This window comes from Oncorhynchus mykiss, chromosome 15 (genome assembly GCF_057628025.1).
Source record: "Oncorhynchus mykiss isolate SJ-2025 chromosome 15, ASM5762802v1, whole genome shotgun sequence".
NCBI lineage: Eukaryota > Metazoa > Chordata > Actinopteri > Salmoniformes > Salmonidae > Oncorhynchus > Oncorhynchus mykiss.
This window is the reverse complement of record NC_143036.1, coordinates 70,731,187-70,744,054: the sequence shown is the minus strand read 5'-3', so window position 1 is coordinate 70,744,054 and position 12,868 is coordinate 70,731,187. Positions and strand designations below refer to the sequence as shown.

At 41.9% G+C, this 12,868-nt stretch overlaps 1 protein-coding gene across 1 annotated transcript in view; it reads left to right on the top strand.

Annotated features, from left to right (window-relative positions):
* The window catches only part of LOC110490615 (tetraspanin-33), a 17,237-nt gene extending 4,369 nt beyond the window's left edge, over positions 1–12,868 (top strand). Inside the window, exons 2-8 of the mRNA XM_036945108.2 lie at positions 6,253–6,310; positions 6,861–6,988; positions 7,606–7,680; positions 8,686–8,781; positions 9,162–9,290; positions 9,487–9,648; positions 9,998–12,868. Coding sequence (XP_036801003.1) covers positions 6,253–6,310; positions 6,861–6,988; positions 7,606–7,680; positions 8,686–8,781; positions 9,162–9,290; positions 9,487–9,648; positions 9,998–10,099 — 750 coding nt within the window. The 3' untranslated portion in view covers positions 10,100–12,868. The remainder of the gene's footprint in view (positions 1–6,252; positions 6,311–6,860; positions 6,989–7,605; positions 7,681–8,685; positions 8,782–9,161; positions 9,291–9,486; positions 9,649–9,997) is intronic.

Here is a 12,868-nt window from a genome sequence, read left to right as displayed (position 1 = left end):
GCTTATGCTAAAGCTTGTGCTCCAACAATCTTTCAAGCTACAGTTCACAGCGTAAAGAAAAATAGCTAGCTTAGTATACTGAACAAAAATATAAACTGGGCCTTAGGATCTCGTCACAGTAACTCTGTGCATTCAAATTGCCAGTGATGCAATGAAATTGTTCTTATTGTCCGTAGCTTATGCCTGCCGATACCATAACCCAACCGCCACCATGGGGCACTTTGACTCGTAGGGCTACAGCACCTCTGCAGGGTGTTAACTGATAATCAATGTTTTCCCATTTCATTGTCAATCTTTGTGATTGACAGGAGAGATGACCAATGGGGCTGAGTTGTCACCACCATAACAACCAGGGTTGATGTATGGATATAGTTTCTCAGTGAAGGCGTTGCCAATGAAAGAGAAGATATGATGTGGAGAACAAGTCTCATAAAAGGAGACCTGACCCTCCTCAAAATCCACAAACACCCCCACTCTCCTGACCTTCTTCTTAAGGCAGACTGGGGTGCGACCAATAGGACAGACCCAATCACCTAGGAGTCGTGCATTCCAGAATCCATTTTCAGGGTGCCGTAACAGGAGGGTTCTGTTTGTGGACTCTTTAATTACTCCCAAAACCTAGTAGTTTTTCCCTCAACCTGCACCTCGTAGTAGAATCTTCCTGAGGAGAAGCCCTCCTTTCCCATGACACTGGGAATATTCCAATGCCTTTCTAGGTCTTATTAGAGAGAGTGTTGCATGTATCCATCTCTCACTTTTTTCCCGTCCTCAGACAGAACAAGATAGCGATGTTTTGTATCAGGGTCCAGAGTCACATCCACTGCCCATTGCTGGACCTTCTTCATCTCAGCATCACACAACTTCTCCATCTCCTTGGTAACGGTATCCTCCAGCTGAGACACAGCTCTCCTTAAGTTCCCCACACACAGATCACAGTAAACACTGATCTTAGTCCAGTCCCTGGTGTTCATGGGTTGCACAGGGATGGGAAGCTCTGGACTAGGTGAAGGTGGTCCTCAGTGTGTGAAATCTGCTCTAGTTCAGTGCTTCTCCTCTTTAACTCAGTGATTTCCTCCAGCTCTTTAATGAGCCCTTTAGCCCGCCTCTCTGCTGATTTCTGCTTCTTCTCAATCACCCCCAATGAGCTCAGCCTGGCTTCTTTCAATGAACTCCACCAGAGCAGTGAAGAACTGCACATCTGCTATTTCTCGATTTGTCTTTCTTGCTGGCCTCCACAGAGCGTTTTGATATCACTGATCTTCTGCAGTCGCTCCCGGATCATTTGCTGCACTTGTGACTCCGTCTTCCCCAGCTGAGCCTTCCTCTCCCCAAACTCTTCCTCGAGAGGGATGGTGTGGTGAGTCTTGTGGTCAGTCTCTGTGCAGAACTGACACACACACACACGTCTGGTCAGTCTACAGAACAGCTCCATGAGTGTGTTGTGCTTCTTACACATCATGTCTTCCAGGTTCTCCCAGGGTTGATCAGTTTGTGTCTCTTCAGTGCTGGGGCTATCTGATGAAGCTGCAGGTGAGTCTCACAGTAGGAGGTCAGACACTCCAAGCAGGACTTCAGTGCCTTGAGCTTTTTCCCAGTGTAGACGTCACAGGACGCTTCTCCAGGCTCGGCAGGCTGCTGGCCTGGGTTGCTGGGAACATCCCTTGAACATACTTTCTAAACTGAACAGCCATCTCAGCGATGAAAGTATTGACGCAATGCTCTGGTCTGTTGTAAAACTCCTGTTTACGCATTGGACACTGGCACAGGTCAGTGGTATTCCAGTATCCACTGATATAGGCCATGCAGAAGGTGTGTCCACATGAAGTGGTGACAGGGTCGGTGAACACATCCAGACAGGACAGCAGACTACTGGGGGACACCATTCTGGAACACAAAATATAGCCATGAACTGACTTTCTGGATGAGTCAAGGAAGATGAGGGCTAATCTTAATTTGAATAAGTCCGTTCTTCCTTCTAACGGCATCATACTTTTACTGAATTGCACTGTAGAGCTACTTATCAGGGCTTATTTGAACCCTTTTTAATGTACAGCCGTGGCCAAAAGTTTTGAGAATGACACAAATTTAAATTTTCACAGTCTGCCTTATGATGGCAATTTGCATATACTCCAGAATGTTATGAAAAGTGATCAGATGAATTGCAATTAATTGCAAAATCCCTCTTTGCCATGCAAATGAACTGAATCCCCAAAAAGCATTTCCACTGCATTTCAGCCCTGCCACAAAAGGACCAGCTGACATCATGTCAGTGATTCTCTCGTTAACACAGGTGTGAGTGTTGACGAGGACAAGGCTGGAGATCACTCTGAGTTTGAATAACAGACTGGAAGCTTCAAAAGGAGGGTGGTGTTTGGAATCTTCTTACTCTGTCATCCACGGTTACCTGCAAGGAAACACGTGCCGTCATCATTGCTTTGCACAAAAAGGGCTTAACAGGCAAGGATATTGCTGCCAGTAAGATTGCACCTAAATCAACGATTTATCATATCATCAAGAACTTCAAGGAGAGCGGTTCAATTGTTGTGAAGAAGGCTTCAGGGCGCCCAAGAAAGTCCAGCAAGCGCCAGGACCGTCTCCAAAAGTTGATTCAGCTGCAGGATTGGGGCACCACCAGTACAGAGCTTGCTCAGGAATGGCAACAGGCAGGTGTGAGTGCATCTGCACGCACAGTGAGGCAAATACTTTTGGAGGATGGACTGGTGTCAAGAAGGGCAGCAAAGAAGCCACTTCTATCCAGGAAAAACATCCGGGACAGATTGATATTCTGCAGAAGGTACAGGGATTGGACTGCTGAGGACTGGGGTAAAGTCATTTTCTCTGATGAATCCCCTTTCCGATTGTTTGGGGCATCCGGGGAAAAAAGCTTGCCCGGAGAAGACAAGGTGAGTGCTACCATCAGTCCCGTGTCATGCCAACAGTAAAGCATCCTGAGACCATTCATGTGTGGGGTTGCTTCTCAGCCAAGGGAGTAGGCTCACTCACAATTTAGCCTAAAAACACAGCCATGAATATAGAATGGTACCAACACATTCTCCGAGAGCAACTTCTCCCAACCATTCAGGAACAGTTTGATGACGAACAATGCCTTTTCCAGCATGATGGAGCACCTTGCCATAAGGCAAAAGTGATAACTGAGTGGCTCAAGGGAACAAAACATCAATGTTTAGGGTCCATGCCCAGGAAACTCCCCAGACCTTAATCCCATTGAGAACTTGTGGTCAATCTTCAAGAGGAGGGTGGACAATCAAAAACCCACAAATTCTGACAAACACCAAACATTGATTATGCAAGAATGGGCTGCCATCAGTCAGGAGGTGGCCCAGAAGTTAATTGACAGCATGCCATGGCGGATTGCAGAGGTCTTGAAAAAGAAGGGTCAACAATCTTTGCATCAACTTCATGTAATTGTCAATAAAAGCGTTTGACACTTATGAAATGCTTGTAATTATACTTCAGCATTCCATAGTAACATCTGACAAAAATATCTAAAGACACCAAAGCAGCAAACTTTGTGAAAATGTATATTTGTGTCATTCTCAAAACTTTTGGCCACGACTGTAGTTGAAAGGTAAAATCCGACTTTAACCAGAAAGGATTAATAGCAGGATGTGTGTAGCAGGAAGATGACTTCTCCTCACCTGCTACAGTAACCTCTCTCTCTCTCCACTCTCTGCTGTGTGGTTGGGTTTTTTCTTTCTCCTCAGAATCAGACGGAAACAAAAATGTAATGTTTTATACAATTTTGAGGTCTCCAGGGGGTTGATTCTGGTTCTGAAAAGCAGCTTAAAGTTTCTGTAGTTGAATGTTAAGTTTCACTTGAGCGTAGTGACATCCCCTAGCTCCTGCCTGCCTGTGTGTGTATCTGCTCCATAGAGTTATAACTATGGTCTGCTCTTAAAGGAGAAGAGTTCCATTCCCAGAATAAGCTGTTTCTCACATAACTCCTTACTATTTTCTATACTATTGTGAATATGATAATGCTCTTTACTGTAAGAGCTGTTTCTCACATACCTCCTTACTGTTTTCTATACTATTGTGAATATGATAATGCTCTTTACTGTAAGAGCTGTTTCTCACATACCTCCTTACTGTTTTCTATACTATTGTGAATATGATAATGCTCTTTACTGTAAGAGCTGTTTCTCACATACCTCCTTACTGTTTTCTATACTATTGTGAATATGATAATGCTCTTTACTGTAAGAGCTGTTTCTCACATACCTCCTTACTGTTTTCTATACTATTGTGAATATGATAATGCTCTTTACTGTAAGAGCTGTTTCTCACATACCTCCTTACTGTTTTCTATACTATTGTGAATATGATAATGCTCTTTACTGTAAGAGCTGTTTCTCACATACCTCCTTACTGTTTTCTATACTATTGTGAATATGATAATGCCCTTTACTGTAAGAGCTGTTTCTCACATACCTCCTTACTGTTTTCTATACTATTGTGAATATGATAATGCTCTTTACTGTAAGAGCTGTTTCTCACATACCTCCTTACTGTTTTCTATACTATTGTGAATATGATAATGCTCTTTACTGTAAGAGCTGTTTCTCACATACCTCCTTACTGTTTTCTATACTATTGTGAATATGATAATGCTCTTTAATGTAAGAGCTGTTTCTCACATACCTCCTTACTGTTTTCTATACTATTGTGAATATGATAATGCCCTTTACTGTAAGAGCTGTTTCTCACATACCTCCTTACTGTTTTCTATACTATTGTGAATATGATAATGCTCTTTACTGTAAGAGCTGTTTCTCACATACCTCCTTACTGTTTTCTATACTATTGTGAATATGATAATGCTCTTTACTGTAAGAGCTGTTTCTCACATACCTCCTTACTGTTTTCTATACTATTGTGAATATGATAATGCCCTTTACTGTAAGAGCTGTTTCTCACATACCTCCTTACTGTTTTCTATACTATTGTGAATATGATAATGCTCTTTACTGTAAGAGCTGTTTCTCACATACCTCCTTACTGTTTTCTATACTATTGTGAATATGATAATGCTCTTTACTGTAAGAGCTGTTTCTCACATACCTCACTGTTTTCTATACTATTGTGAATATGATAATGCTCTTTACTGTAAGAGCTGTTTCTCACATACCTCCTTACTGTTTCTATACTATTGTGAATATGATAATGCTCTTTACTGTAAGAGCTGTTTCTCACATACCTCCTTACTGTTTTCTATACTATTGTGAATATGATAATGCCCTTTACTGTAAGAGCTGTTTCTCACATACCTCCTTACTGTTTTCTATACTATTGTGAATATGATAATGCTCTTTACTGTAAGAGCTGTTTCTCACATACCTCCTTACTGTTTTCTATACTATTGTGAATATGATAATGCTCTTTACTGTAAGAGCTGTTTCTCACATACCTCCTTACTGTTTTCTATACTATTGTGAATATGATAATGCTCTTTACTGTAAGAGCTGTTTCTCACATACCTCCTTACTGTTTTCTATACTATTGTGAATATGATAATGCCCTTTACTGTAAGAGCTGTTTCTCACATACCTCCTTACTGTTTTCTATACTATTGTGAATATGATAATGCTCTTTACTGTAAGAGCTGTTTCTCACATACCTCCTTACTGTTTTCTATACTATTGTGAATATGATAATGCTCTTTACTGTAAGAGCTGTTTCTCACATACCTCCTTACTGTTTTCTATACTATTGTGAATATGATAATGCTCTTTACTGTAAGAGCTGTTTCTCACACACCTCCTTACTGTTTTCTATACTATTGTGAATATGATAATGCCCTTTACTGTAAGAGCTGTTTGAAAATGTACTTTTGGCCTGCCTGGTGACATCACCAGGTAGTACATTTGGTAATTGACCAATAAAAAAATAATTCCAAACCCCTCTGCCAATAACAGCTAGTTTTCAACCCTAGAAACATTTTTGATTGAGAAATTGCTCTTTGCCAAGAAGGTATTTTTGTTTGCAATTAAAATGGTCAAAAACAAACAATCACAGTAAGGTAATGAATGATTTGATATTGAGATAAAAACATCTGCCTTGGACAGTTTAAATCCCTCCTGTTCTCCCCCATTTGAGACTGAGTGTCTTTCTCCTGTGTTATACTGTCACAAAGACACTATGTCCAGGTTCATATTTAGTCTCATCGTTCTAGTCCATATGCCTAGTTACAACAAGAAAAATAACATACTTTTTTTCTTTTCATTTTATCAGATGATCTCATTGGTGTTGATGTCTATTGGCATTTACGCGAGGATGATGAAACATGCCGGTAAGTGATCCTCCATTGACTTAATGGATGCCTACATTCAGTGTGAATTTCCAGAGCTGTTTGTATGGCATTCTAGTGGTGCTTTCAATAGGCCTAGGTCCTGCATCATACTGTAGCTAAACGTTTTTAAACGGAAAATGAAAATGAGTTTCTTATTGGACCAGGTAGTCTCATCCCATCCTGTTTCACTCCATTTCTCCTGTTTTGTGCCTTTATGAACACGACCCTGGTCGCAACACCAAGGCAGAAATGCCAAGGCAGTACAGGACGTTTATAGAGTATGTCATTTTGTTTATGTGGTTCCAAAGGTCCCTCTGTTAGGAAGAATGTCAAAAATGCAAACGGCTCACAACTTCTTCTAAGGTTTGATGAATATCCCCACTGTGTTTGTAATTCCTTCTAAGATAAGAACCAACTTCAGTCATTGTAAACAAATCAAGCTCTCGCTCTCTCTCTCTCTTTGGCGCCACGTATTCTCACTCACTCACTCACTCACTCTCCGGTACATGATTCTTTCACTTGCTCTCTGTCCCTTTTCTCCCTCTCCCAGAGGCAGCCATGGCCTGTCTAGCGGTGGACCCTGCCATCCTGCTGCTGATCGTGGGGGTGCTCATGTTCTTCATCACCTTCTGTGGCTGTGTGGGCTCCCTCAGAGAGAACATCTGCCTCCTACAGACAGTCAGTGGTCTAGCCCACTTCTAACTCTTTTTAAAAGAGCACCCTCAAATCAAATGTTATTGGTCACATTCACAGAATACAACAGGTGTAGACTTCACCATGGAATGCTTACTTACGAACGTATTCCCCACAATGCAGACTTGTATTTGATAAATAAAACCTTCATGCCTACCTTCCTTGAAGAAATCAGTGATCTGTTAAGGATTGGTGGGTGAAAGCAATAAGATAGAAATGGTGCTTTCACATAGCCAAATGTATGAATCAGTTATCTCTACCTCAAGGAAGGCAGGCTGGAAGGAAGGATGCATTCTAAAAATATTGGAATTGGACCACTGCCAATTATCAGCTGTGTTGTGCTCTATCATTTGAATAGCCTAGTATGAGATACTTTAGTCCTTCTCAGGTTATCTGCTGATGGGGGGGGGGGGTTTGACTCCTGAAAGATTACCAGGCTAATACATTCTTATCCATAAGACTTGTGTGACATGCCCTCAGACTGAACAAATGATTAACTCTTCCTCTCTCTCGCTCGCTCGCTCTTTCTTTCTCGCTCTCTCTTTTTCCTTCTTTCTTTCTTTTTTTCCTTCCTGCCTTCCTTCCTTCCTTATTCCCTCCAGTTCTGCATCTTCCTGACTATCATCTTTCTGCTGCAGCTAGCTGCAGGTGTCCTGGGCTTCGTCTTCTCAGATAAGGTACTGTAGCTCCACTAGGAAAGGATCGTATCACTGGGAATTATGGGGGTATCACTATGGGAATTATTTCTATTGGTTGTATCATGCAGCATTTAATTACCCATAATAAACTGTACATGTCGGTTCCCCCTAAGAAGTTTACTCTGGGAACTCATTCCCTCATGTTCCGTCTCCTCCACCCCTGCCTCTAGCTAGGTCATTATACCTGGACCTGGTCCCAATATTCTGTCCTTCTCCAGTTCTTGTTAAAGAAGTGCAACATCTCTCTTTGAGGTCAATTCAATAGATTGTTACTGTCCCCAAAGGGCAGTTCTTGTGCAGAATAAAATCTGCGTAATTGAAACGTGCACACAGCATATACAACAATAGGAAAATAGAAATCATTAAAAGAGAAAGATTTGCCGTGAATTCACAATATTTACAAGAGCAGCCAACGAAAGCCATGCTTTTGGATTAGACTTTCATACATTGTGACTGTTGAATATGGTTGGCTTTCTAATGTTCAATTGGCTCAGTTAGTGCTCATATCAATTCATTTAAGTAATTACTGTAAGATAAGGGTCAGAAATATGATAATGACGACAAAAATGCTAATGTACATTTAGAAGAGGAAGTTATTTTTTTTAGGCTGTTTGTCAGTCAGTGACTTGTGGCCAGAGAGCGCCCTCTGCTGCTAGTTGCCTTCAACTGCACTTCACCGGTCGATTTAACTCATCCAGCAGCAGGCTATTGGTTTTCAGAGGAATGTACTACGTGTAAACTTTGAGTGTGCGCGTGCCACTGTGCATGTTTGTAAAGACAGAATGCAGCTTAAAGAAAGTCAGGTCTGTTTTCTAACTATGGGGGTATTATATTACCAGGATTTACTCAGGATAAATACATGTGTGTAATTCATTCATGTGGGAACAATCTTGTCTTGCTCAGGGTACAATTGAGTGTATTAGTTGATTGACTAAACAAATTATTTAAAGCAAATGCCATCTTTCTTTTCTGTATTTTCTAAAGGCACGGAATAAAGTGAGTGAGATTATCAACAATGCCATCGTTCATTATAGGGATGACATTGACCTACAGAACCTCATCGACTTTGGTCAGAAAGAGGTGAGGAGGGGACCACATAAAACTGGAAAACAACACTTTCTCACTGTAATACTTGTTGTTCCCAAATAAAACACGTTGAACTCACAGTACTGTACAGCAACGGTAGTTACACTACTGTTTATTCAGTACTGAGGGGTCTCTGTCAGATTTGGTCGAGGTTTTGAGATTATCCTTTTTGGTTCCTCTATCGTCCTCAACTGAAAACAACAGTTCGTTGTATAGATCTTAATCAGAAATGTGTCTCACAAGCTCCTGAGTTAAAGGACAACATCTACACACCACACTGACAACAAGTTTCACACAAATACAGACTGACAGCTGTTGACTACACAGGCTATACAATCCATTAACCAATGACTTGTTTGTCCTCGTCTCCTCAGTTCAGCTGTTGTGGAGGTGTCACCTACACCGACTGGTCTCAGAACATGTACTTCAACTGCACCACAGACAACCGCAGTCGAGAGCGCTGCTCTGTTCCCTTCTCCTGCTGCCTGCTGTCTAAAGATGAGGTCAGGGGTTAGAGGTCGGGGCCTTGGGGTATTACAATCATCTTGCCAGTAAATAAATCATGACAGGCTACAGTTAAGTGTGCTATTTTTATGTTCCACTTTATTGTCAAGTGTGATTTAGTTTCAACAGAGCACAATGTGCATGCTCATGTACGTGCTTGTGCATTGTAATTCAAATGTATCTCTCTCTCTGCAGGCGGTCATTAACACAATGTGTGGTCAGGGGATGCAGGAGCTGCCATTCCTGCAGGCTGGTGCCTTCATCCACACCAATGGCTGCATCGACAAGCTGGTCAACTGGATCCACAGCAACTTGTTCATGCTAGGGGGCATCGCCCTGGGTCTGGCCATCCCACAGGTAGACATCACACACACTTGTAGAGTCTATTCCAGGGTTGGGGTCCATTCGAATTGATGTCACGTCTTGTCATGTCTTTTCAGGTTATTCAGAAGTAATTGAAAGTACATTTTGTTATTTCAATTGTTAAATTGGAATTTTAGTGTACATCTTGAATTGACTGACTTCAATTTAATTTGACCCCAGTCCTGGTCTATTTAGATTCACATTGTAACTCTATGGGCACATCATCTAGAAGTGTAGAGAGGGTCAGGAACCATGTGAAGTCACTTCTCTAAAGTCACTTCTCTGCTCACCCAGCCTCTATTGTTTTCCTGTGTCCTCTTTCTCTCTCTCTTTCTGTCATTAGCTGGTGGGGATCCTCTTGTCTCAGATTCTGATCAACCAGATAAAGGACCAGATTGAGCTTCAGAACTACAACCTGCAGCACCGTACTGACCCTTGGCAGTAACCTGGTCATGATCAGGTCCTACCTGATCAAACTGGACCAGGACTAGGTCATTAACCCCAGGGTCACCCAGGGGGTGTGGGAGTCTGGAATTCTACCCCCTTCTGCAGGATGGGGCTCAAGCTTTCATGTAGATGGTGTTCATTTTCAAGGCTGCTTGATCGTTTCAATGGTGCAAGGACTGGCTTTGAGGCCAAAGATTCTGGTTGGATGATCCACCATTTGACAACAGTTGAGGTAGTCTGCTCTCTTTCTGTGTTCTTGACTCTCTTGCATGTCTATTTTTGTTCAGTATATATTCTAACCAACTGAGCTACCAGAACCAACTGAGCTACCAGTGAAATGGCTGAGAAACCAAGGTTCCGAAAAGGTCCAGATGCCTGGACAGTGTCAATGTGTTCTTGTTTCGTTTTAGCTTACCCAGTATCCTGGATGGGTGGAGTTTTCACTTTATGACCAATGGAATGGTCAATGTAGAAACTCTGCCCACCCTGTGCCCCATGGGAGCTAAAAGGAACGCATCTAATCAGGAAGTACTCCAGCCAGACAGCCAATGGAGAACTCCTCCATTCACAGCTATTCGTCATTTGACTCATCTCAAATATGTCACGATCTGTAATTTATTGAAAAAACCCAGCAACCGGAGTCCAAACCCTGCTGAAATAATGTAGACTCTGTCCAGTTACTTTTTTGTCAATGCCGTTTACAACATTGATCTGTTATTTATATCCATCCAGTTATCCGCTAATACTCTCATAGAGTTGAGAACAAGACAATTCTGTCGGCCCTTCTCAAATATGGAAGAGCAAACGCAAGTAATGTAATAAAGCTCATTAGCTTTACAGTCAATTTAGCTTGTGTATGTTAAATCTCCCAACTATAGTTTGCCATGCATGCTATAACAAGTTTTATAAACTGGGTTGTTTGATCCCTGAAGCCTTTATTTTTACTGCGCCAATTATGTTGGTAACCAGTTTGAAATAGCAATAAGGCACCTTGAGGGGGTTGTGGTATATGGCCAATATACCACGGCTAAGGGCTGTATCCAGGCACTCAGCGTTGCGTCTTGCATAAGAACAGCCCTTAGCCGTGGTATATTGGCGATATACCACACCCCCTCGAGCCTTATTGCTTAAATAAATCATTGCACCTACAGCCTTTACAGTAAAGTGTTACCCAATTGATTTCTACACATTTTAAGGGATATTACAATTGAGTTTTACATCAAATCCATTCACACAGAGTAAATCGTTGTCCCCCCTTTACCTCCAGAACAGCCTGAATTCTTCAGGGCATAGATTCTACAAGGTGTGGAGTTCAAACGTTGCTCTATTGGTATCAAGGGACTTAATGTTTGCCAGGAAAACATTCCCCACACCATTACACCACCGCCACCAGCATGTATCGTTGACACCAGGCAGGATGGAGCCATGGACTCATGCTGCTTACGCCAAATCCTGACTCGTTGGACCAGACAATGTTTTTCCACTCCTCAGTTGTCCAGTGTTGGTGATCGCGTGCCCACTGGAGCCGCTTCTTCTTGTTTTTAGCTGATAGGAGTGGAACCTGGTGTGGTCATCTGCTGCAATAGCCCATCCATGACAAGGACCGACGAGTTGGGCGTTTCGAGATGCCGCCTGTTAGCTTGCACGAGTTTTGTTTGTCTCACCATTCTCGGTAAACCCTAGACAAGCCCTGTTTCTGAGATCCTGGAACCGGCACACCTGGCATCGACGATCATACCACGCTCAAAGTCACTTAGGTGACTCGTTTTGCCCATTCTAACATTCAATCGACAATAACTGAATGCCTATCTGCATGCTTTATAGAGCAAGCCATTGACAAGGGACTCACTTTAGGAGCGACCCATTTTCGTGAACGGGGTGGTTTACCTAATAATCTGGCCACTAAGTGTATATTTCAAGCTAAATTGACTGTAAATACATTCCTTTCAATAAAGCATATCTTTTGGATATGAAGCATTGTGGGTATCCATACAGACCAATAATGTAATTGTAGTTTATTACTCACTGCTACTAGGGGATTTCCCCATTTGAAAGCGCAACAGAAAGGCCTGATTTTATAATAAACAGTCTTATTTTCCGTAACGCCTTTTACACAAGCACTGGCGTTTAGATTGGCAACACTGGAGTTTACACTAATGCTGTGACTCTCCATAACATAACCATGTTGGGCCGTCGGCTAGCCCTGTTGGCATTTCCCCTCACAGGGGTTGTGTTCATTAGAGCACGCGACGGAAAATGAAATTGAGCGCTTCTTATAGGACAAGTCCTGTTTTAGTCCGTTTTGTTCCTAATGAACATGACCCAGTAAGGTCCACTGGGAATAGCAGTTATTTTTTCTCAAAATGTGGGTCAACATACTGTTACTGGTCAAGACTACTGGTTAGCACTGTATTTAAATGGTACAGGTGGGTGTGGAATTCATTATAGGAACTGACCCATGTATAATCCTAAGAATTAACATTAAAAAACAATTTTACATATCAAAATTTGTTTCACAATTCCCCTTAGGTACAGAGAGTATTTACTTTGACTCTACATGGTAAAATGGTAATTACTCTCTTATGTAAAGACAATATCTTGTGAATTCTTTATTTGTTTCTTTGGGAATCATCACAACAAGCACTCCAATCCATGTATCAGCTAGTTGGTTACCAATTGTGTTGAATTAATGTAATTAATGCCAGAAACTACCCAATGACACCATTTCTAATTGTCCTAATAAACGGCAGGTAAATAGCAGTGGAAA